General features: G+C 30.3%; 3 protein-coding genes across 4 annotated transcripts in view; 2 read left to right on the top strand and 1 right to left on the bottom strand.

The window, feature by feature from the left end:
- Positions 1–1,171: 1,171 nt before the first annotated feature.
- On the bottom strand, positions 1,172–2,172 carry Membrin (Golgi SNAP receptor complex member 2). Its single transcript, XM_035873819.2, has 2 exons — positions 1,906–2,172; positions 1,172–1,804 (listed from the first exon to the last, which is right to left on the bottom strand). Exons 1-2 carry the CDS (start codon positions 2,043–2,045, stop codon positions 1,291–1,293), a joined length of 654 nt encoding a protein of 217 aa, XP_035729712.1. The 5' UTR covers positions 2,046–2,172; the 3' UTR covers positions 1,172–1,290.
- Positions 2,173–2,398: 226 nt separating this feature from the next.
- Positions 2,399–5,148, top strand: LOC118444980 (beta-catenin-like protein 1). Its single transcript, XM_035873818.2, has 9 exons — positions 2,399–2,526; positions 2,721–3,103; positions 3,183–3,514; positions 3,585–3,808; positions 3,905–4,087; positions 4,152–4,299; positions 4,370–4,536; positions 4,623–4,806; positions 4,880–5,148. The coding sequence occupies exons 1-9, from the start codon at positions 2,497–2,499 to the stop codon at positions 4,966–4,968; spliced, it is 1,740 nt and encodes a 579-aa protein (XP_035729711.1). The 5' UTR covers positions 2,399–2,496; the 3' UTR covers positions 4,969–5,148.
- Positions 5,149–6,764: 1,616 nt separating this feature from the next.
- The window catches only part of LOC118444985 (uncharacterized), a 46,580-nt gene continuing 29,540 nt past the window's right edge, over positions 6,765–23,804 (top strand). For both annotated transcript variants that reach the window (XM_035873823.2, XM_035873827.2), the window contains exon 1: positions 6,765–6,904. The gene's annotated coding sequence lies outside the window, so the exon portion shown is untranslated. The remainder of the gene's footprint in view (positions 6,905–23,804) is intronic.

Below are 23,804 nucleotides of genomic sequence, written 5' to 3'. Positions count from 1 at the left end.
TATGTATGTATATATATATATACATATACATAGTTATTAATAAAGTAGTAAAATGTATAATCGTCCTTCAAATTATTTATTTGAAGGTACGTAGTATAGTAGTACAAAGTTTTAAGAATATAAGCAAGTTTTTACCGTTATTTCGGTGGGAGAGGTTAAGGGGGTAGGATTGATGTTTCGAAGGGAAAGGGGAGAAGATTGGAGGGGAACACGGCAGGTGTTCATACACAAAGAAACTGAAAGGAATCCCACGGCCATCGGCTTGAGTTGTGAGAATCTTTCGTTTACGTGTTAGATCTCCTGGTAAGAATGTACAACATCTTACTTTAATTTTATATAATTTTCTCTTTTTTCTTCACTTTATGTAAAAGAAAAAATATACATATAAATATATATATATATATATGTATGTATATATATCTTTTCTATAATAGGAACAAGCGAAATCAACTTCGAAATATGTATATAATTCGATGTATTGTTTGAAATTAATATACAATTCGTATAATCCAATTGATATATTAAATATTAAAAATATAATAAATAATAATGTTCTTTTTCACAAGTAAAATTAATCAGGGAATAATCGATTTGAAAAATGATTAGATCGAATTTAAAGCCCGGTATCCTTGGATGAGTGTGGATCTAGTCACGAATAAAATAAAAAAACGTGGACTGTATTCAAACCCATCCAGGGCCGCCGGATAATCGATTTTCTTCGGCAAGTTGCTGCTTTAAAGCGAATAAATAAACTTTTCGTAGATGTTATCTCGAGAAGAATCAGACACCACTAACTCCGTCAGCAGTCACAACGTAGAATGATGCGTTTGTAAACGGTGTTATGGTAGAAATTATGGTAGGGGAATCAAGAGAAGGGGACTTGGAGGTTTACCCTCTCTACTTCTTCGACCAGTAAACCCTTAGAAGTGGGAGAAAGGCTCCTTCAGAATCACACAAAGAAAGATTTACACGGAACGTCTCGCTTGGAATTAAATGATATTGCTGACATTGTGAAATCATTATAGAGTGTATGTCTTTCAGTCTGAAGTTACTACATTAATCTTTAAATTCGTCTCATTTATTTAAATATATATATACATATTTATATCGAAATTTTCCTAATAATTTTAACACACGGTTCACATCAAGATCAAAACTTTAATATTCTGGATAAAACAATATTGAATATATTTGTTGGAGTGTGTCAAACATGTATATAAACATACAAGTTTTTCGTTGTTTACTTATTTCTCTCTCTCTCTCTCTCTCTCTCTCTCTCTCTCTCTTTCTTTACGTAAAGTAAATAATGACTAGAATTATCACTAAGCATGTTAAAAGCATACCACAGAATAAAATAAATCCATCTTGACGAGCTCTTTGTTCTATAAGCCTCATAGTTGTATTTGAAAGACCTAAGGTGTTACCAATATCTACCAAACGTTTGTGAGCTCCCTTTAAAGTAATTCTTTGTGATCTTAAATTATCTAAGATTCCTGTTCCATGAGAAATAAGATCATCTACACCGTTTACTGCATTTCGCAAACTATAATTATGTTGCATATTTTGATCTATCATAATATCAATATGATCATTTGTAGTAAATGTTTGCGACAATAAGGCCTCCCGCTCTGCTTCTTCTCGTTGCTTTCTAATTAATTGATTTCTCCAAGTATTCAAAGCAGCATTCAAATGACGACTGTCGTATTTAAGTTGATCGACTCTCATTTTTGCATTTTGTCTTTTGAAAGGTGAAATAGGTGAAATAGATCCTTTTAAACAAAGTACATCAAGTCGTTCACAGTTACTGAAAGCATTTGTTAAAACTTACATTTAGTAAATAAGTCATAAACTATTACTAGCCAAAATAATTATTAAAAGCAATAATAAAATTGTTGCTTTGACTACCTGTTGATGAGACTGATTTTGGATTCTATGGCATTTTCTATTTCCTTTAAATCCAGGTTAGAAGGATTTTTTTCCAATTGCGAAAAAAGATGTTGCGTTTCTTGAACTAATTTATTCGTTTGATGATATAACGTTTCCATATTTTAGATAAACTTATGTCAAAAATTTTGTGTAAAACTAAGTTTTAACAATAATCGTACGATACACTTATGACGTGTACCTGCAAACATACATTGAACATATTGAATGTATCCAAGCATAGGAGAGAGGCGACATCTTTGATATGACATACATAATTACAAGTTATAACCACAAATAAATTTTAATCAACGATAAAAGATTAAATTAAATTAAATGTAAATTTTAATTATTTTTTTTCCTAATAGTTTGTTAATGTTAATGTGATATAATTTATTTGATGTGACTTAATTTATTTGACACATTATTTGATATCTGTCAAAAATTTTATCACTTTATAAATGAATGTTTGCAGCGCCATCTTGTTATTGAAGTCAATGACGCTTACTGGTGTAACATTATACTAAATATATCTATGTAAATAAAGAAATAATTTTAGTGCATATTTTTGATATGGATATTGGTGAATTATTATCTTATAAGGTAATTTCTATAAATTACATATAGGTCATTTAGAAAATGAAAATATAAAAATCTTATATTCAATTACGTTATATAGTTAACCTTACTTTTCAAAGTATTTTCATTGTTGTTTATTTGAATGTATTTTCGTTATATGAATTAACTTGATTATAAAATCTTATGTAAATATTAATAGATAAATATTATTTATCTAGCCACCTAACACACCGAAGCGTCCAACAATTGGGGAGGAAGAAGACGACGAAGAATGGGAAAGTTCTAAGAAACCAAAGAGAGTTATTAAAACACCATATCATGCACGTCAAAGACAATTAAGGGAGACAGATGGACAGACTCCAATTAGAAATAACGAACCTCCGACTCCGATAAGGGCTGCATTGCCTTCACCTGCCAATGATGTAGTTGAGCCACAATTAACAGAAAAAGAAAAACAAGACATTTTAAAATATGTAGAGACTGAAGCACCTGAAGTTGAGGCATTGGACGAAGCTACGCTAAAAAGGATGGTTTTACTATTCGAAAAAAGAGCTCTTAGAAATCAAGAAATGAGAGTTAAATTTCCAGATCAGCCAGAAAAGTATGTCAAATGTATTTTGATCTTTGAACGTATACTTGATATAAAATCCTTTTAATTGTACTTTTTATAAATTTCCTAGGTTTATAGAATCTGAAGTAGAACTTCATGAAACACTTCAAGAATTACATGTTGTTGCAACTAATCCAGATCTTTATCCATTAATGGTAGAACTTGGTGCAGTACCTTCATTACTTGAATTATTATCTCATGAAAATACAGATATAGCAGTTGGTATAGTGGATCTTTTGCAAGAACTTACAGACGTTGATATTTTACATGAGAGTCAAGAAGGAGCAGATACTCTTATAGATGCTTTATTGGAACAGCAAGTTAGTGCTCTACTTGTACAAAATTTGGAAAGGTTAGATGAAAATGTAAAAGAAGAAAGTGATGGAGTACATAATACACTTGGTATGTATTATTTTATATATTCAAAATATATTTGCGTATAATTATATTAAATCTATTATATTTATTACAGCCATATTTGAAAATTTATTGGAATTTAGACCAGAATTATGTACTGATGCAGGGAAACAAGGCTTAATGCAATGGTTGTTACGTAGAATTAAAGCAAAGATGCCATTTGACGCGAATAAACTTTACGCCAGTGAACTTTTATCAATTCTTGTACAAAACACACCTGAGAATAGGCTACTTCTAGGTGATCTCGATGGTATTGATGTACTGTTACAACAATTAGCTGTATGTTCTGTTTCTTCCATTATATATGTTTATTGCTTATATTTATTAGAACTTAATTTTATTTCGCATTATTTTAATATTGTTTATTATTTGCAGTACTACAAAAGACACGATCCCCAAACTGCCGAAGAACAAGAAATGATGGAAAATCTATTTAATGTTTTATGCTCGAGTTTAATGGCTACTGTAAATAGAGATAGATTTTTACGTGGTGAAGGATTGCAGCTAATGAATTTAATGTTGCGTGAAAAAAAAATGTCACGTAACGGTTCTCTCAAGGTAAGTTTCTTTTCCCTTTTCTTTTTTTTTTTCGAAGATAAAATATTGTATGAAAATATTGTAGGTCTTAGATCATGCTATGAATGGACCTGATGGAAAAGATAATTGTAGTAAATTTGTTGACATACTTGGACTTAGGACAATCTTTCCTCTTTTTATGAAAACTCCAACTAAAAATAGGAAACGAATGCTTACAGCGGAAGAACATGAAGGTAAAAGATAATAAGATTAATTAACTTACTGCAAAAAATTTTGTTTATATAAAATTAAATCTATTTGCAGAACATGTGGTATCAATAATAGCAAGTATGTTGAGAAATTGTAAAGGACAACAACGTCAGAGATTACTTAGTAAATTTACAGAAAATGATTATGAAAAAGTGGACAGATTAATGGAATTACATTTTAAATATTTAGAAAAAGTCGAAGAAGTTGAGAAAACTGCAAAAGTTAATATAATACAATTAAATATGAATTTTTCCTTTACATTAATTATTAATGTGATATTAATGAATTATATTATTTTAAAATTTAGGATGACGAAGATGAAGAAGAATCTTATCTTCGACGATTAGATGGAGGATTATTTATATTGCAATTGGTAGATTACGTTCTTTTAGAAGCTTGTACAGGTTGTCCTCCTCAAGTCAAACAAAGAGTTACAAGAATTTTAGCTCAAAGACGAGCATCTCTTAAAACAATCAGACATATTATGAGAGGTAAAAGCATATATAAAAAAATTTTCCAAAGGGCTTATTTTTTACTAAACTTGATTTATTTATGATTCTATAGAATATGCTGGGAATCTTGGAGATGCTGGAGACACGGAATGGAGAGAAGCAGAGCAACAACACATATTGCAATTAATCGATAAATTTTGATTTATTTAAACTTTCAATATACTACAATTAATCAATAAATTTTGACTTCGTTTGAAAACGATTTTTAAATATGTGATATATTTGAATAGTAAAACGCACACGAATAGTACGCTATTGTAATAATATAAGATAAATAATTCCATATCAAACTATAAGATATACCAAGAACTTAAAAAAAAAAAGGACTAATTTTTGTATCAATATTAAACAATTTTCGTTCATATAAGGATTATTGATAATTATTATATATTATATATAATATAATATATAATAATATCCCATATTGATAATTATTTAGAATAAAAAAAAAAGAAAGAAAAAGAAATTGTACATTTGATCGATTTTTTTATCGTAACGAACAATTTCATTTACATATTTGGTGCTAGATTCAAGTGATATAAATTTTCTATTAGTATTGACCATTTATCGAGGATAAGATCCTCATTTTACATTAATGGATTATCGAGTTAAAACACCCTAAGGTACACAAATAAAATGGAAGAAATTACATCGATCATACAAAAATGTTATAAAATTGACCGTTATGTCGATCTTAAACAAAATCATTGGAACTTTGCGTGATATTATACACGTTTATGAATTGGACGAAACATCTTACGAAATCAAAAAATATCAGAATGGCTCTTTCCTCGACTCTTTATACATCAAGAACTTTGAAAAGAAACAATTTGGCCTGCTCAATTATATTATTAAGAAAACGAAAACGAAAGAAATACGGAGATTCAACGAGCATGATAATATATTATATTTTCAGAAGCACTCGCTACAACTTGTGCTGCACTTAGAATTTGTTGTGTGTCAGGTGAGTCTAAGAATTTTATCTTATTTCTTTACTGATAGTACAGGTAATGTATTATAAAAAAAATTTTGACCTAATGATTAGAAATTTTGAAAGATATATCAGAGTATTAGTTATATACAAAATCGACGATGGGAATTTCGTAATAATTCGTAAATGTTTTAATAACGACATATACGATGATATTTAGAAATTTACAAGCATTTATATTCAAAGGCATATTTGATATAATATATTCGTTTATATTTTGCCGCGTAAAAAATTCTATAGAGGAAGTGCATGCGCTCACCCTCTACACTTTTTCGTTTCTATGACAACCCACGTGAGCGCATGCGCATTTCATCGATTTATTCGCGTAACAGAAAGCGAGGGTGTATATGTACGTGGATGCATGCATGCATGCATGCGTGTATGCCGTGTGTGTGTGTGCGTGAGTGAGTACGTGAGAGAGAGAAATACGAGGATGCAAAGATACGCAGAGCTTCTTCGATGCAGCCGAAAGCGTGAATAGTAGGAGGAATGGAGGAGAACTGATTTATTTTTCGTTCTCGTTCATAGTTTATTTTCAAACGTCAGTGTCGGTGGTTATACGCGCACGTTTCACCCTCTCTTCGATTTCACGTCGTGAAATAGAAGCGCCGGGTTTGTTGGTGGGGTCAACGCACCGTATACGATCGATCGTGATTGGTCGTTCGCGGTGACGTTAACCAATCGGTGTGCGTCCTTCCTCCTTAGACGAAAGTTAGCTGCACGAGTGAGCCAGTCGTTGCTGCAAGCTTCGAAGGTGCGGTCGTAGTGTCTGTGTTGTTGTCACTCGTACCATGTTTTTGCGAGTGTGTTTCTCTTTTTCCTTCCTTTTACTCGTTTGTTTTTTTTTCTTCTCCAATCTTTCTGTTCATACACGTTTATACGATACGTCGCGATGACGATAAAGAATTATCAACGAAATATTTAAGGAACGTTCACGTGTCGACGATATTTCATATTTGTGCATCTCGTGCCGGTGACAGAGACGATAATTATTTTTCCTGTGAAGAAGTCAGAGGACATAATTCAGGACGACCGATACCACCCTCCCCATCCCGAAGATTTTCTCACGGGAAAACGGGCGCTACGGTAAGTCGATTTCACCACCACCACCACCACCACCTCCTCCTCCTCCTCCTCCTCCTCCTCCTCCTCCTCCTCCTCCTCCTCCTTCTCCTCCTCCTCTTCTCCTCCTCCTCTTCTCCTCCTCCTCTTCTTTCTCCTCTTCCTCCTTCTTCCCCTATCCCATCTTCTTTATATTTCACTCGATTTATTGTATACATATATCTATGTATATATATGTATATCTTTTGTAATAGATTTTATCGTCACTGTTTATCTATTTAATAATTGTCGATTTTCGGATATGACAGCGACACTTTTTGATTCCTTTTTGTCTTTTCTATAACTCATTTAAATAAAAAGAAAAAAAAAACAGATGTATGCACACACATATATTCGTTTTCAACAATTTCGCGAGACGCAAGCTCGATTGGAAAACAAATTATTTAGGATTTTATACGTTGCGTACACGTAATTTAAATGGTAATTGAAAATAGAGATAGTTACTCTTATCTTACCGTAGTTAATTAAATATATTAAATGATACGAGATATCGAAGTTATGTGTAATGTCGGATAGAATGTTACATTCGTGAAACATTATTTATTATGTGTGTACATATATATATTTATTACCTCGTAGTAACTTAAGCTAATTTTTTGGTTATATTCTCGTAATGTTGACAATGTCACATTAGATAAAGAGGGAGATTCAAATGATTACGTATGATTACATATTGATTTACTATGTATCACATGGCATTGTATTGTAAAATTTAAAAAGGAGTTTAGAAAAATTTATCTTTTCGATACTAAAGGTTTATATTAATATATAATTTTCAGAATATCGTTACATCAAAAAGAGAATTTCAATATATTTTAAACTAAAGTATTGAATATCGAATTAAATTTTTTTACTTGCGTTAACTAATAATAAATAAATAAACAAATAAATATGTTTTATATATACATATATAAAAAAAAACTATAAATACGCTGATAATGGAAAGTTATAGATTTCATTTTTTCTTATTTTTTTAATTTTTATCTATATAGAAGGATATCGATCAAGATTGGATATATTTTAACCTAAAATATTGAACGTTAAATAAAATTTTTTTCTTACGTTAAAAAAAAAAAAAAAAAAAAAAAAAAAAAAAAAAAAAAAAAAAAAAAAATGTATAAAAATTACTATGACGACAATGAAAATTTTTGGATCTTCTTCTTTTTTCCTTTCTTTTTTAAATTTCCATTTATATAAGTCAGATAGTTTGAAATAATTTAATCGAAATTTAATCGAGCATAAAATATATTTAAAGTTTCTTTTCGAATGCGTTAAGCATCGGAACGAAACAAAATAAAGGTAGTTAAAAAGGTAATTAAAAATTGCTAAATGTACACCATTTAATAACGCGAATTTTAAGAAATGCATAACAGAATTAATTTCAAATAGATAATACATATATATATACATATATATATATATATATATACATATATATATATACATATATATATATATATAGTTAGTACAATTGGCTAATTATTACTCAATTGCTTTGAGAATCTTTGAACGGTTATGTTTTCGTCAGACAATTCCAAATAAGATTTCTTTTAGATTTTCGATAAATTTTGAGCAATGTTTAGAACACGTAAAATGGAAGAAGACCTGGCACGTAGTAAGGTTTCGTACTCGATTCGAAGTAAAATGATATCTATACATACATACATACATACATACATACATACATACATACATACATACATACATACATACATACATACATACATACATACATACATACATACATACATACATACATACATACATACATACATACATACATACATACATACATACATACATATGTACATATATACACATATACATACATGATTCATTACAGTTTAAAGCTGATTTATATGTGACAAAGATGTAAAATAGACTTTGACTTACATACATACATTTACTAAGGTTGAAATGTAAATTCCTAGGTCAATGATATAAATGTATATGCATATGCATAGGTATACGTATATGTACAAGTTGACCGAAATGTTTTTAGGCCAGTGAAAAATTTCTAAGACGATATTAAAAGTCAATTACTGCCTTTCGAGATTTTTTAGTCTAATTATTTTTGTTTCCTCTTTCTTTCTTTTTGTTTGTTGCTTTGTTTCCTCTTCCAGACTTTTTTTTTCAAAACTACTTAAAGCTTAACTACAAGCCTTACGAAGTTTCGAAAAAGAATAATTGATTTTTAAAATCACTTGAGAACTTTTGTATTAACCTTTTATATGCATTGTGTGTGCGTGTATATATATATATATATTTATTTATTTATATACACACATATACATATTATAGAGCTTTTTATACTTCTCAATTCATTTAAGATAATTGTAAAGATAATTTAGTGTATAAAGTTTTCATAGAAATGTCCGAAATGTATCATCATATCATACGTTATCGATCCTGTGTGTCGGTGCAGCATATACAACGTTGCATCATCGGTATGGACGCTGCAGACGTTTCATGACCTTGAACGAGCAACAGCGATACGGTCTAATGTCAGAGAGTAGAAGTCGGAGAGATGTGAGTTAGACAATAGATTGGCATATTTGGTAGGTAAAGATCGGTGTCAAGGTAATAATCCCTTTGAAATATTAAGATGTAAGGTTATTTCTTTATCTTCTTTGTTTTTCTTTTTTTTTTTCTTTTTTCTATTTTTTTTTTGTTTATTAAACGGCATAACGCAAGTTGCGAAATTGGAAGGATCATTTAGAATTTAAGATGAAACAAAAAGTTGTTAGAAATTAATAATAATAATAGTAATAATAATGTTTCGTAGAAATGATCTCCTTTAATTACGACTCGTATGGATAGTTGATTAATGTCGAATTAATTAATTTGTATGCTAATTGAACGACGAACATTTTTTCCACCTTCTTTTTTTTTTCCTTTCTTTTTCTGTTTGTTATTTCGTTGGATAAATAGAAGAAAAGAAAAACTATGCGATCGAGACAAATGATGGTAAATGTTTCACGTGTTAGTAGTATTCTCCCAACGTGACTCGTCAACGTGAAAAGGTAATGAGCTGCGTCGGTGCACGGGTCGATGGTATAATCCTTGTTCTATCTATCTATGCGCTATGCGTACATAAAGCAATTTTACCATTATTTTATAAGAACGATATATTTATCTATTTATATATGTTAGTATCGTGTGTATATGCATATGATATGTATATATAATACAATATAATACAATACAATATAATACAATACAATACAATACAATACAATGGTGTGTATGTATGTATATATGTACAAACAATACAATACAATGGTGTGTATGTATGTATATATGTACAAACAATACAATACAATGGTGTGTATGTATGTATATATGTACAAACAATACAATACAATGGTGTGTATGTATGTATATATGTACAAACAATACAATACAATGGTGTGTATGTATGTATATATGACAAACAATACAATACAATGGTGTGTATATATGTATATATGTACAAACAATACAATACAATGGTGTGTATATATGTATATATGTACAAATATTGTATTCAATACAATCATATATATATATATATATATATATATATACACACACACACACACAATATGTACTATACACTATCATATATAGTACTCATGCGATAAGCTCATCTTTTTCTCTAAGCGTTTATATCTGTCTAAGTAATTATACACTAATCGTTTCGTGGCACGAAGAGCTTAGGATATTTCTTTTTATTTTCCTTTACTTTTTTTTTTTTTTTTTTTTTTTTTTTTTTTTTTTTTTTTTTTGGAATAAACCAAGAAGAGGAAAAAATTTTCCATCTTCGTGATGAATCGTGTTATATGAAAACGTTATATATGTATATGTACGTACACATACTTACGTATATACACATATATATATGTATATATTGAAAATTACATCGGATATCTTATTTTCCGTTTCACGAGAAGTAAGTAGGTACGACGACTAGGAATCTACCCTTACCCGTAGGCTGGAAAAATGTTAAGAGTACCAGTCAAGGAAACCCTGCTGCAACATTTACGCTTTTATCGATCAAACTGTCCCAGATTCTCGGACAAATTCTTTACTGTTGTTCGAACCGTCCGTTTTGTCTCGAGAAGACATATATTCTTATTCACGCAGAATTAATAAATGGTCCTATCCCATAAATCCTTTTGGATTTCAAGTATTGATTTATTTATTTTTTTTGTTCATCTCTTTTCCTTCCCTTTTTTCTTTTTCGTTTTTGCTTTTCTTTTTTTTTCTTTTTTCTTTTTTTCTTTTCATAATTCCAACACGTTCGAGGATCTTTATTTTTAACTCGCGTCTCTTTGATTATTTAATCGATGAAAAAATTAATTGACTACTTTTTCCTTAGTTTATTTTATTTTTCGATGATGATGACGAAGAAGGGAATAAATTTTTCCTTTTTTCCTATACAATTTCTTTCTTTTTTTTTTTTCTTTTTTTTTTTTTTAATGGAAAATTTTAATAGAAAAATGTGTACCTCTTTATCGGTCGAAAGATAATTAAATAAATTATTAAATATCGGAAGAAATTTTTTTGTTTTTCTATTCGCTCGTACATTCGCACGTTTGATGTCTCGACCTTAAGTAAATCTCTGAAGTCTTCTACTCGAAGAACACTACCGGTCTGCCGCTGGTAGACTCTTAAGACGCGAAAAGCGCTGAGCTTGCTACTCGAGTCGCAATTTTAGAAGTGCTTGTCTGGCACATTCAAAGAGATCTTTTTTATGTGAACTTTATAACGATTTTTGGGTCATTTTTCGAGTAATATGTACTAATAGAAAGGATATCGATATTATAATATATTCTTTTTAAAAAATACATCTAATAGGACGTTCATCTTTTGTATGTTATGTGATAATTATGACTATAGACTGGACAATATGTTTCTAAGTGATTTTAAAAAATTCTTTATCCAGAATCTTTTCAGGCCATTTACTTTTTTTTTTTTTTTTTCAAATTATAAAACTAAAAACTCCTAAGAACTTTTGGTCCACCCTATATCTATAAAGAATAAATCAGACGTTAATATGTATTAGAGAAAGTAAAAGAGAGAGAGAGAGAGAGAGAGAGAGAGAGAGAGAGAGAGAGAGAGAGAGAGAGAGAGAGAGAGAGAGAGAGAGAGAGAGAGAGAGAGAGAGAGAGAGAGAGAGAGAGAGAGAGAGAGAGAGAGAGAGAGAGAGAGAGAGAGAGAGAGAGAGAGAGAGAGAGAGAGAGAGAGAGAGAGAGAGAGAGAGAGAGGAAGAGAGACGAAGGAATAATTTAATACATTTTTGAATTTTGTTATAAATATTGATGACAACTGACGAGTTATAAATATATTTTGCTAATCCAATATATTTGATATTACAGGAGGAGTCATCGCTATTTTAGACATTTCTTTGTCATTTTGTTATTACCACACGTTTATGTGCGATGTTGGATTATTTATGCTAATGTTTCAACATTAATATAAATTATCTACGTGTTCATAGAATGCGTAAAGATGTTGTATGATCTTACCGTTCAAATTCGCGTCGCGTATATTTTGTGTGCGTACGTATGTATATATGTATGTTTGTATGTACGTATGTATCTATTACATACAGTTCTGACCTAGAAGTTTAAAACCGCTTTCAAAATTGATTTCGTTGCGTCGAAAAAAGAGAATGGATGTTGTAGTAGTTGTTGCTAGGAAGATTCAAATTGGGCCAGGTTGGGGTCACGAAGTTTGATATACATTTAATATATATAATATATATTATATATATATATATATATGTATATATATCACGTAGTAGAGCACATATTTCTTGGAGTACTATCTTCAATACCTTCAATACCTTCGATAAAAGTTTTCCCTTTTGTATCACGTCGAATAATCGATAAGACACAGTCGAGGTGCACTTTGACTGAAAATAAAACGTTAACTCTCCAAGACAAAAGAAAATTTCTTTAGTTCATTCCTTCGGGGAATGTCAAAGAATTTCCTTTTTTTTTTGTTTCCTTTTTTTATTATTTGTTTTTATTATTCTTTTTATTATTCTTTTTTATTTTTTTTTTTTTTTTTTATTTTTATTATTATTTTTTTTTCTTTTCTTTTTTAACATAATTGGCATATACGACACATGACGAATCAAAGATAGTTGATGTAGAATCCCAAAAATATGGCGGCCCCGACACAATTGTGGCTCGAATGAAGAAGGAGGGAGGTTTGTAGTGTCGGTGACACGAAGAAGAGCGTTTCAATTAAGTGGACTCCTTAACAAGAAACTCCTCGAAGGCACTTACTCTACCATCGTTCTTGTCTATTTACTTTTATCGGCTTTTGATATCAAAAAGCTTTGGCAAATCTTTCCGCACAGAGATTATTTCTTTGACTTCGTTAGTAGCGTCTGATAATTTGCTTAAACTTTTTGAATATTAAAACATTTATGTGTGCTTATATGTGTGTGTGTGTGTGTCTGTGCGCCCGCTACAAATAATTGGCTGATTTGCCCTGGTCAAGACGATTAATCTTTTTTTTTCTTTTTTCTCTTTGTTTTTTTTTTTTTTTATTATTATTTCTTTTTCTTTATTATTCAATAAAATCAATTTTATTTAATTTCTGTTTTTTCTGTTTCTTTTCTTTTTCCTTTTTTTTCTAGAAAATTTTCTTGAAGGAACACAGCAGGATTATAGGGAATAAACAATTCTTGTATTACTACGTATTAGGAATATTAGGCGTATTAGGCTAGGATTTGTCGAGGTCGAAATAATAATAATAAAACTAATTTTATTTCATTTTTTTTTATTTTTTTTTTTTTTCTAGAAAATTTTCTTGAAGAATTAATACAACAGGCTATTAGTGATAAACAATTGCAATATTATTAAGTTACAGGCTCCTTGTACATATCTATGACCATCTTCTTTGTTTATGTTAATTATTTTAATTTCAATTTCATTAAAAAAAAAAAAAAAAAAAAAAAAAAAAAAAAAAAAAAAAAAAAAAACTCGAAAGATTCGCATTTTGTAAACGAGATCGTAATTATAGATCCTTGATCACTCGTTGGATTTTATTATAGCCACAAACGATTGAAATATCATTGAGCAGAGTGCCCCGTATCTTCCGGGATCTTCTGGGGTCCACGAGACGTGCGTCGTCGTTTTGGCCGATGGTGTTTCACATCGCCGAGACGGTTTCATCGATCCATTCACTCTCACTGCCGTTTATGTTGCCAGGCCTCTGACTCTAAGCCTCCCTACTACCCCTCTCGCTCTCCACCATTTCCTCTCCAATCTCCTTCCCTTCATCTTATCCTTCCTCCCCTCTTTCAGGAAAACAACCACCTTAGCTTTTTTTATCGTACGCATTCGTTGTTGCCCTTTTCATCGTTATCATCTTTTCCTTTTTCTTTTTTTTTCTTCTTTTTTCTTTTTATTTTTATTATTATAGTTTTCTTTGTTTTGTTTTTTCTTTTTTTGTGCTCTTCCACTTTTCCTTTATTTTTTTACATTGGTCTCTACAAAGTCCCTTTGAGAATGTGAAGGTTCTTTATATTAAAGTAAAATAAAAGAAAAGATAAATAAATAAATAAATAAATAAATAAATAAATAAATAAATAATAAAGAAATGAAATATTTATTAAAGGTTGATATTGACAGAATTTTAGTTTTAACTCGGTCAATCTGAACGTACCTTTAAAGTGTGTCTTGATGGATATTATATATAATAGTTTAGACATAGTTAGTCTATAAATCATTGTAAGATCAGCACTTAAACCATTTACCACACCCCTCTTTGACCTGACCTACAAATCGAAAGGTGGGCGCGACGCAACCCTACATATAATACTATCCTTTAACCTTTCATACCGATTAACTGAAAATAATAGGAGAAGGGGTAATAGGTGATAGCAATTGACTTTTCGCATACGATGCCTTGTCTCTCACAAATTATTTCGCAAGTTGTATGTACATACATATATGTATGTGTGTTTGTGTGTGTGTACATATTGGCATAGATTGGACATTGATTCAAAAGTGCTTTGTAATTGAAAGTGAAATCTAATTATATACGACGATCGTTATTAAACGCAACTTTCGAAATTCTCTCCTACTATTGATTTGTAAACTCAATTATTATTAGAATATTCTCATAATCATTATCATTTTAATAACTCATTATCGATCTTCCTATTATTCTCATTGTATCTCTAATTATTCAGTGAACTAGACTCGTAATAGAATCTGTTATCTGATGTAACATATTCTAACATACATATAGATGTATTTATATATATATAGGTATATATATGTACATAGATAAATATCATATTCGTCTATTCCGTAAAGCCACATGTTCTTCTCAAAATACTATCATCCTGACAGGTTAGTTTCTAACGTACGATGTATATATATATATATATATATATATATATATATATATAAATATCGTACGTTATATACACATATACACACACACAGGATAAGACAAATATATGTGAAAGAATAAAAATAGTAATAAAATAAATTTTAAATGGAAAGATGAAACATAATCGATCAATCCTCTTTCTAACTCTTTCTCTCTCTCTCTCTCTCTCTCTCTCTCTCTCTCTCTCTCTCTCTCTCTCTCTCTCTCTCTCTTACAAAGTTCTTGCAATTTTCTAACAGGTTAACAACCCTTGCTCGACTTTTTATAGCCCAAAGTGCAAACTCGTTCGGACTCTCTTTTCTCCCCCCCCCTCTTTCTCTCTCTCTCTTTCTACATCATCGATCGCATATTAAATCTGAGTTAATTCTGGAGGAGTTTGAACCGTGGTCCATTTATAAACGGAAAGAAGTACTCTGCTCTCTCTCTCTCTTCTTATCTTGATCGGCCAATAACATTCTTACGAGGGATTATCTAAAAGGGTCAACCGAGGTTACGTCTCTTCCTCTTCTTTTTTTTGCATCTTCATTTAGGCCACGTCGTTGATACCAAAGACAGATTGGCTGAGTTTCAAAATGTCTTCAAAGAAGTTGCGCAAAAAAAAATTGATTAGGAAAAAATTGGTGATAGTTATAATCGTACTTATGTTCATAATTAAATGTTTTTCTTTTTTTTTTTTTCGTTTTTTTTTTCTTTTTCTTTCTCTTTTTTTTTCGAGAAGGATAAGGCAGAAATTCGGAATTTTTTCGAAATAGCCATTGCGTAAGATCCGATTAGAAAAAAACATTAGTAACTATTACGATCATACTTTTATTCTTCTAACTTTTTTTCTTTTCTTTTCTTTCCTCTTGAAAAGAAAGAAGGAAAAAGGAGAGATTTTAAGAATGTCTATGAGAACAAGCGATGCAGAAAATTTGATTAGGAAAAAAAATTGGTGGTCAACAACGATAGTTTTGTTTTTTTTTTTCGTTTTTTGTTATCCTCTTAACTTCTTTCTATTTTTTTTTTTATTTTTTCTTTTAAAAAAAGAGAAGGAAGAAGGTTAAGAAGAAGAAGAAGAAGAAGAAGAAGAAGAAGAAGAAGAAGAAGAAGAAGAAGAAGTAGCCTTTCGGGTAAGTTCGCGGGCTACGTGCCGTGGCCACGCGGTCTCATTGCCAAATATGGCTGCCCGCAGTATTCTTAGCACTGCTCGGAGAACGAACGACACTCGACGAAGTCGGCCGAACGAACGACGACGTGTGCCGTCTTGAGAGTTGGCTTCTCTTCTCTCCTAAGAGATAGCTAGAAACGAAGATCAGTGAGATAAAATACACCGATGAATTTCGAGACCTCGATAGATTGACCAACCTAGAGAGAGAGAGAGAGAGAGAGAGAGAGAGAGAGAGAGAGAGAGAGAGAGAGAGAGAGAGAGAGAGAGAATTCCTAGACCTTTTTTTTTTAGAATTAGTAAATTTTTGAAAAAAGTCATCGAGCTCGTTCATTTCACGAATATGCTGCTACATCGGATTTTACAGTAGGATAGGACAGATGAAAGAAAAAAAAAGAAAAAAGAAATGGAGGGAGACAAAAGTCGAATTCAGGAAGTGCAATGTGCAGAAGTCATAGTTACGAGTTCATTGCATTAGTGCTTTCTTTTTCTTTTTCTTTTTCTTTTTCTTTTCTTTTTTTTCTCTATCGAAACTCGTTAGGTGCGTTAATTAACAGAGCATGATTTAATTAATCGTTAACTCTCTACAACGTAATTTTTGGTCGTATCTACCAAACAAATTATGTAATGTGAAAGTTTAGTATTACATATGTATGCTAGTATAGTGTACTAAATATAATTAGCTTAATACAAGCGTAATTGTACTATATATATATTATAGAATGATAAAAACGTATTAATATATATATATATATAATGTAACTTTTTATATTATCCTTTATTTTACTATTATTTCATACTAGTAAAATAATATAGTATAATATAGTATAGATTAATATAGTATAGAAATATTATATATAGTATAATATAGAATATATATATATATAATATAATATAGAAATATTATATATAGTATAATATAGTATAGAAATATAGTATATAATATAGTATAGAAAATTGCAAAACTTCGTATATAAGGTAACAAATAAGTTCGCGTCGATGTAACTTGCATAAAATATAGAAATATAAGCGTACATCTAATTTCAAAGTTACATAACGTTATAGAGGGTTAATCTGACGTAAAACAAATTCCCTGACCCAAATTGAAAATCGATTGATTCGTTAATAATTATTTATAAAGTATCTTCGGAAGGAAGGAAAGAAGAAGGATAAAAGAAAAAAAGAAAATGAAAGCAAAAAAAAAAAAAAAAAGAAAAAAAGAAAATACAAAAACGAGTAAAGGATGTATGATCCAATAAGGGCAAACTTATTATCCGTCGATCGGACCTAAATCCCCGTAATGATTCATCCTTTTTAATGGATTCATGAGCGTCCTTCTATCAGTCCTTGAACAGAAGTGCACCCGTTAGCTCGACGAAATCGTGAAACGAAAGAGAACACTTCTGTCGCCAAAAACGGCGAGTCACAGAGTTTCCATTATATCGTCTTGTTACTCAGTCGAGGCCTCGTACCGATAATCGTGTCTCTTTGATGTTGTGTTCCCATTTTTTTTCTTTTTCTGTTTTTCTTTCTCTTTTCTGTTTTCTTTTTTTTTTTTTTTCAAGTCAATTGTGCCGTTCAATTTTCTACTCAAAGATAATGTCTCTTCCTCTTTCTCTTTGTAAAAGTAGAATATCAATATATCTAAACATATCAATATTTTAATATTAAGAGAGAGAGGGAGAAAGAGAGTGAGAGAGAAAGCAAGTAAGCAACATAAAACACAACAACGTATGAATTTAATTATTTTTTTCGAATTCTGTTAACGATAGTAGTTAAAGGAGAAACATTTTTCACATCCCAAAAGATTTGAGCACGTAGGCAAATTTTAAATACTCGTAGGTAGAACACACCACCACCATCATTATCACTATCACCATCACCATCACCATCACCATCACCATCACCATCACTATCACCATCGCCGTCATTGGATGTCGTTCTGGAGAGCTCTGCCTGCAGGTCTATCGCGACGATACTTGCTCGCTTTAACGCCAATTAGGCGATAATTAATTGATCGTCGGGAACAGCCAACGAGGTTATTAGGGTCACAGCTAGTCGTTCCACGTACGGAGTGGACTCCTACCCAAAGCTATGAGAGAGAAGACCCCTCGTGTACACTATACATACATAGATATATAATAGTATCTATATATATATATGTATATATATATATATACATATCATCATTTCTTGATTTTCTTGATTTTTTTCAGGAAGTTATCAAAGCCTTCTTTACGTTCTCTTATTATTATTCTCGATCTCGATTCAAATTCATTGTAATAACTCGTATGAGTACGATTATGATATATTCATCTAAAGGCATTCTCATCCGACGTCTTTTGAACTATTTATTTTTATCGAATATTTCAAGTAAATGATTGGTAAGGTTCTCTTGAAAAATAAAAGATATTATTCAGGTCGATGTTGGGATATATTATATAAACACTATGAAATCGATACGACGTTATATATTATTATACATTCTAAGATTGCTCCTACGTAGATCTTCATATTTCTAATGGAATCCTAATAATGTGTTGTAATAAATATGGAAATATGACAAGGATACTTCTTTCTAGACATAGCTATCGTAAACAGAAATTTTCATTAGCAAAAGTGACAATACAATTGGCTGTGATGCAACTTCGAGGAAGAAAATATATTAGTGAATTCATTATATTATACTTCGTGTATATACCAAAAGTATCGTTTAGATATTATTGATCTGTAGAATCAGTTGTTTTTAACGTTCTCTCGTGAACACATTAATTTCTTTTTCTTTTTTTTTTGTTCTTTTTTTTTTTTTCTTTTTTTTTTTACTTTCTTCAATCAGAAAGATATTGATCGGCATACTTTCACTTATCAAAAGTATCGTTTATTGATCAATCAGCTATTTCATTCGTTCTCCACCGTATGTATTAATTTTTTTTCTTTCATTCTTTTTTTCTCCTTTTTTTTTATTTTACTTTTTCTTAATCAAGACGATATTGCCGGGCATATTATACTTTGTCTATGTGTATGTATTATTGATCTACAGAATCAGCTATTTTTTGACATTTTTCTCTATGCATATATGTATATATATATATATATATATATATATATATATATATATATATGTATATATATATATATTTCTTTATTTTATTTTCTCAATTACAAAGATATTGGTGGGCATATTATACTCTTCATTTATACTCCTTTTCAAACATACTCTTTAAAGTAACGTTTCTTGCTTTCTTTTCCTTTTTTTTTTTTTCTTTTCTTTTCTTTTCTTGAAAGGACAAATAGGAGTGGTGTTATTGATCTACAAAATCAGCTGTTGTTTTTCTTCGACATTTTTCTCTACGCACATTGACTTGTTTCTTTTTTCTTATATTTTTAAAAATATTTTTCTAGCTTATTTTCTCAATCAGGTTCACCCACGCCATCGATGACGATACATTATGATTGTTAAACGCGTATAACAGATAGAGATAGAGAGCTGCATGCACGTGCTGCATTTTCGCGTCGTTGCGAATCCGTTACATCCGTTTATGGTTCGTATCGGTTGTCGATCGATATGGAAAGTCAGCACGGAAAAGGCGAGTCTCGATCTCTTCGGGGAATTCTTTTTTCTCCCTTCCCCCGTCCCCCCATTCCCCCATCACACTTTTTCCTTCGTTTCTAATTCTATTCTTTAGCGTTGAATTGTTTCTTTTAGCTTCGTTGATAACAACAAAAAGGAAAGAAAAAAAGAAAGGGAAGGGGGGAAAAAGATCATGAACGGTCGATCGAATGATCGATCGTTGTTCGACATCGAAAAATAACAAATCGTAAGTATGCTGATACAAAAGTCACGAAGTGAACAGATCGATCTACCTACGCTTAATTTGCATTAAGTGTGATTGCAGGATTGTTGCACGATACTTTACCGTGTATTATTTTATTTTTACTACGGCCATCACCTACTTGCGAATCTCTTGAAAATACTTGCTTACTAGATTGTACTTTAGAATTTGAAAAAAAAAAGAAAAAAAAATCAATCTTTAGATCGATATATCGTATAGGTAATGAATTTTTCTCAAATATTTTTTTTTGTCTTCTTATTATTCTCTCTTTCTTCCTTTATTTTTTCTCTTTTTTTCTTTTTTCTTTTTTTTTTTTTTTTTTTTTTATATTTGAACGAAGTTCATGTAATGATTTATTTGCAAGCTTGTAACACATACGACGCTCAGAAAATCCATTTCGTTCTATTGGTGGTATTTTCTGTTAGAGAGTACAATAATCTGTGGATAGTGGAATTTAACGAGAAACGTTGTCGATTTATGCACGGTGTCGTTTTACCGCAAAAGAATGGCGCATACCAAGCTCGGTAGTAGCTTTACCATATGTAAATCGAAGCAACCGATATATATATATATATATATATATATATATATGTATGTATATATGAATGTATGTATGTAACATTTGCCATTCACAAGTATATCTCGAACAGTAGCGTAGGTGTTGTAGATTTACATGAAGTTTCGCATCGCTTTAAATTTACCGTTAATCGTGTCTTTTAGGCTCTTGCAACGTCCTAATCTTTCTTTACCGTCCTAGATTCGCAATTAGATTTCGTAGGAAGACATTCTCTCTCTCTCTTTCTCTCTCTCGCTCTCTCTTTCTCTCTCGCTCTCTCTCTCTCTCTCTCTCTCTCTCTCTCTCTCTCTCTCACTCTTTCTCTCTTTTTCTCGGTGTTCATGGTTATATTTAATAATTTACCGCGTACAGGCGAAAAATAAATTTTCATTACTTCCACGTTTATAGAATATAGTATGTCCTTGATGAACGTTTAGATGTGTATTTTAATAAAAATATATCTCGTACAAGGATAGTCATTTTATAAATAACTAGAGGCTTAAAAAAAAAAAGAAAAAAAAAACAATAAAGAAAAAAGAAAAAAAAACAAAATTATCGTGAGAATATCGATAGATTTATTTCTTGATGTTCAATCGACCGTTCGATTGTGAATTGTCTTCATCGAAGTTATTTTCGAGTAAATATATTTTTTCGATGATTATATCTCGAATTGATCGTAATTTCAAGATTAGATTCTTTTTTTTATTCTATTTTTTTTTTCTTTTTTTTTTTTTTTTTTTTTTTTTTTTTTGTTAAAGATACAGTACGAATTGCATTGAAAAGTTATTCGATTTTTAAAGGCCTCACGAAAGTGAAATAAACATCGTAGTATAGACGTATAGACGAGGTACATTGTAAATGTATTTCCCAGCTGAATTTCGTTTCTATTTAAAATACATTTAGTTCCTTTTAAAAAAGAATTATCAAAAAGATATATATATATATAAAAATCTCTTTTCCGCAGCGTCTTCATTTTTTCAAGTTTTTGTTTCGTCGAAGAAGAAGCCTTACATTCATGATAAAAGATTCTTTCCCGTTTTACCGTCTCAATGGCGGACTAAAAAGGTCTTTTCATCGTTCCTTTAGATTCGCGTGACCGTGAACGTGAGATTAGAGTTGAACGTACATACATACGTATGTACTTATGTACGTAGACTGTTGGCTTTCTTCGCCTCTTGTAATATTTTCTTTTTCCTTAAGTTTATATCAAAAGAATAAGTAATTGGTACGCGACGTTTTCAGGCCATCTTGATTCTGTAATTTCGTGATATTCTCATCTGTTTGTAATAGATAAATGAAGATATACGAACAATCGTATACAATGCGCGCGCATACGTACGTAAAAAAAAAAAAAAAAAAAAAAGGCTAAAAAAACATTTTCATCTTCTTGCTTATAACTTGACGTTTTTATCGATAATTCACCCGCGTGTAAAAATCTCTCTCATTTAGACGTGGATAAAAATAAAAAATTTGTTAAAAAGCTGAAACGTCCGTTAAGCCGAACATGAAAATAATAAATCGAACGTGATAGAAAACTTGTAATTTGGCTTTCTAAAAATATAAAAGTTAACAACACATGATATTAATTAATGGCCCATGTGACCTCGATATTATATCCCAATTAAATACTTGCCGAAGGGTATATGTAGGAATAGAAATTTTCAAATTTGTATTAGCTTTTTTTATGGAGTTAAGTTGTTGAATGTCATGTAGAGAGACAGACAGAGAGAAACTATAATTTGGTTTTTTATTTTCTTTTTTATTACCTTAACGAAACAAAGCAATAGATACCTGGAATATAACAAGGATGTATCGCGTTTATGGACTTTAAAAAAATTTCCTTGAAATATTCTTTGAGATGTCGAGTTCCTATATAGTAAGAAGATAAAGAGAGAGAGAGAGAGAGAGAGAGAGAGAGAGAGAGAGAGAGAGAGAGAGAGAGAGAGAGAGATAGAGAGAGAGAGAGAGAGAGAGAGAGGGAGAGAGAGAGAGAGAGAGAACAAGTTATTCACAATATTTTTGTTCATTGTGATATTTAAGTTCAGCCGTTTAGAAAGTAATATTAAAGCATTTCTTTTTTATGACAACTTTTATTTTTTACTTATTATTTTTTATTTATTATTTTTTATTTATTATTTTGTATTTTTATTTTTTATTTATTATTTTTATTTATTTATTTTTCTTTGTCGATTCTTTTACAGATTGAACCGAAGCTTCCTAAGCTTTTATAGGTTTTACAATTTGAAAAAAAAATAACAAAGAAGAAAATTAGCTTGAAAAGTTTCGGAAAAAGAGTAATTGACTTTTAAAAATCACCTAGTAACTTTTTTAGGACCACCCTGTATAAAACTTTTTTTGATGAATACAATTAAGAGTACCTAGTAAAAAAGACTATCTCTTTGATAACTCAACTATTCTTTTTTTTTTTTTTTTTTTTTTTTTTTTGTTATTTTATTTTTTTTGTTATTTTATTTTATTTTTATTTTCTTTTTTTTTGTTACGATTCTCAAACAATTCTTATAAAGGATAAATCAAAAGTTCCTATGTTTGTAGTTTTACAATTTGAAAAAGGAAAAAATCAGCTTAAAAAGTCTCGGAAAAAGGAATAATTAATTTTTAAAAATTATCTACCGACACTTTTGGCCTTATTCTGTATAAAACTTTTAACGAATATAATCCAGTGAAAAGGCTTTCTCTTCTTAAATTCTTTTTTATTTATTTTTTTTTCTTTTTTTATTTCTTTATTTATTCCTTTTTTTTTTTATGACGTTCAAGCGATTCTCAATAGTCTGAATGGAGTCAAAAGTTTTTGTATTCGATAGTTTTACAATTTGGAAAAAAAAAAAATTCTAAAAATTCTCGAGAAAGGAATAATTGATTTTAAAAATCTTCTATATATCTACATTTTTTTTTTGCGCCAACCAGTATAAA

The sequence above is a fragment of the Vespa mandarinia genome, chromosome 3, assembly GCF_050613455.1.
Source record: "Vespa mandarinia isolate Hongniang chromosome 3, ASM5061345v1, whole genome shotgun sequence".
Lineage (NCBI taxonomy): Eukaryota > Metazoa > Arthropoda > Insecta > Hymenoptera > Vespidae > Vespa > Vespa mandarinia.
The sequence above is the reverse complement of the archived record's forward strand: the minus strand, read 5'-3'. Positions and strand labels throughout refer to the sequence as shown.

What these genes read in the sequence shown, in the direction of transcription:
- Membrin (XM_035873819.2), bottom strand. Translation starts at nt 2,045, where the DNA reads ATGGAAACGTTATATCATCAAACGAATAAATTAGTTCAAGAAACGCAA. An exon ending in AAAATCAGTCTCATCAACAG is followed by an intron (nt 1,805 to 1,905) that starts GTAGTCAAAGCA and finishes AAATGCTTTCAG; the next exon opens with TAACTGTGAACGACTTGATG.
- LOC118444980 (XM_035873818.2), top strand. Translation starts at nt 2,497, where the DNA reads ATGGATATTGGTGAATTATTATCTTATAAG. An exon ending in TACTGTTACAACAATTAGCT is followed by an intron (nt 3,809 to 3,904) that starts GTATGTTCTGTT and finishes TATTATTTGCAG; the next exon opens with TACTACAAAAGACACGATCC. An exon ending in AATCAGACATATTATGAGAG is followed by an intron (nt 4,807 to 4,879) that starts GTAAAAGCATAT and finishes ATGATTCTATAG; the next exon opens with AATATGCTGGGAATCTTGGA.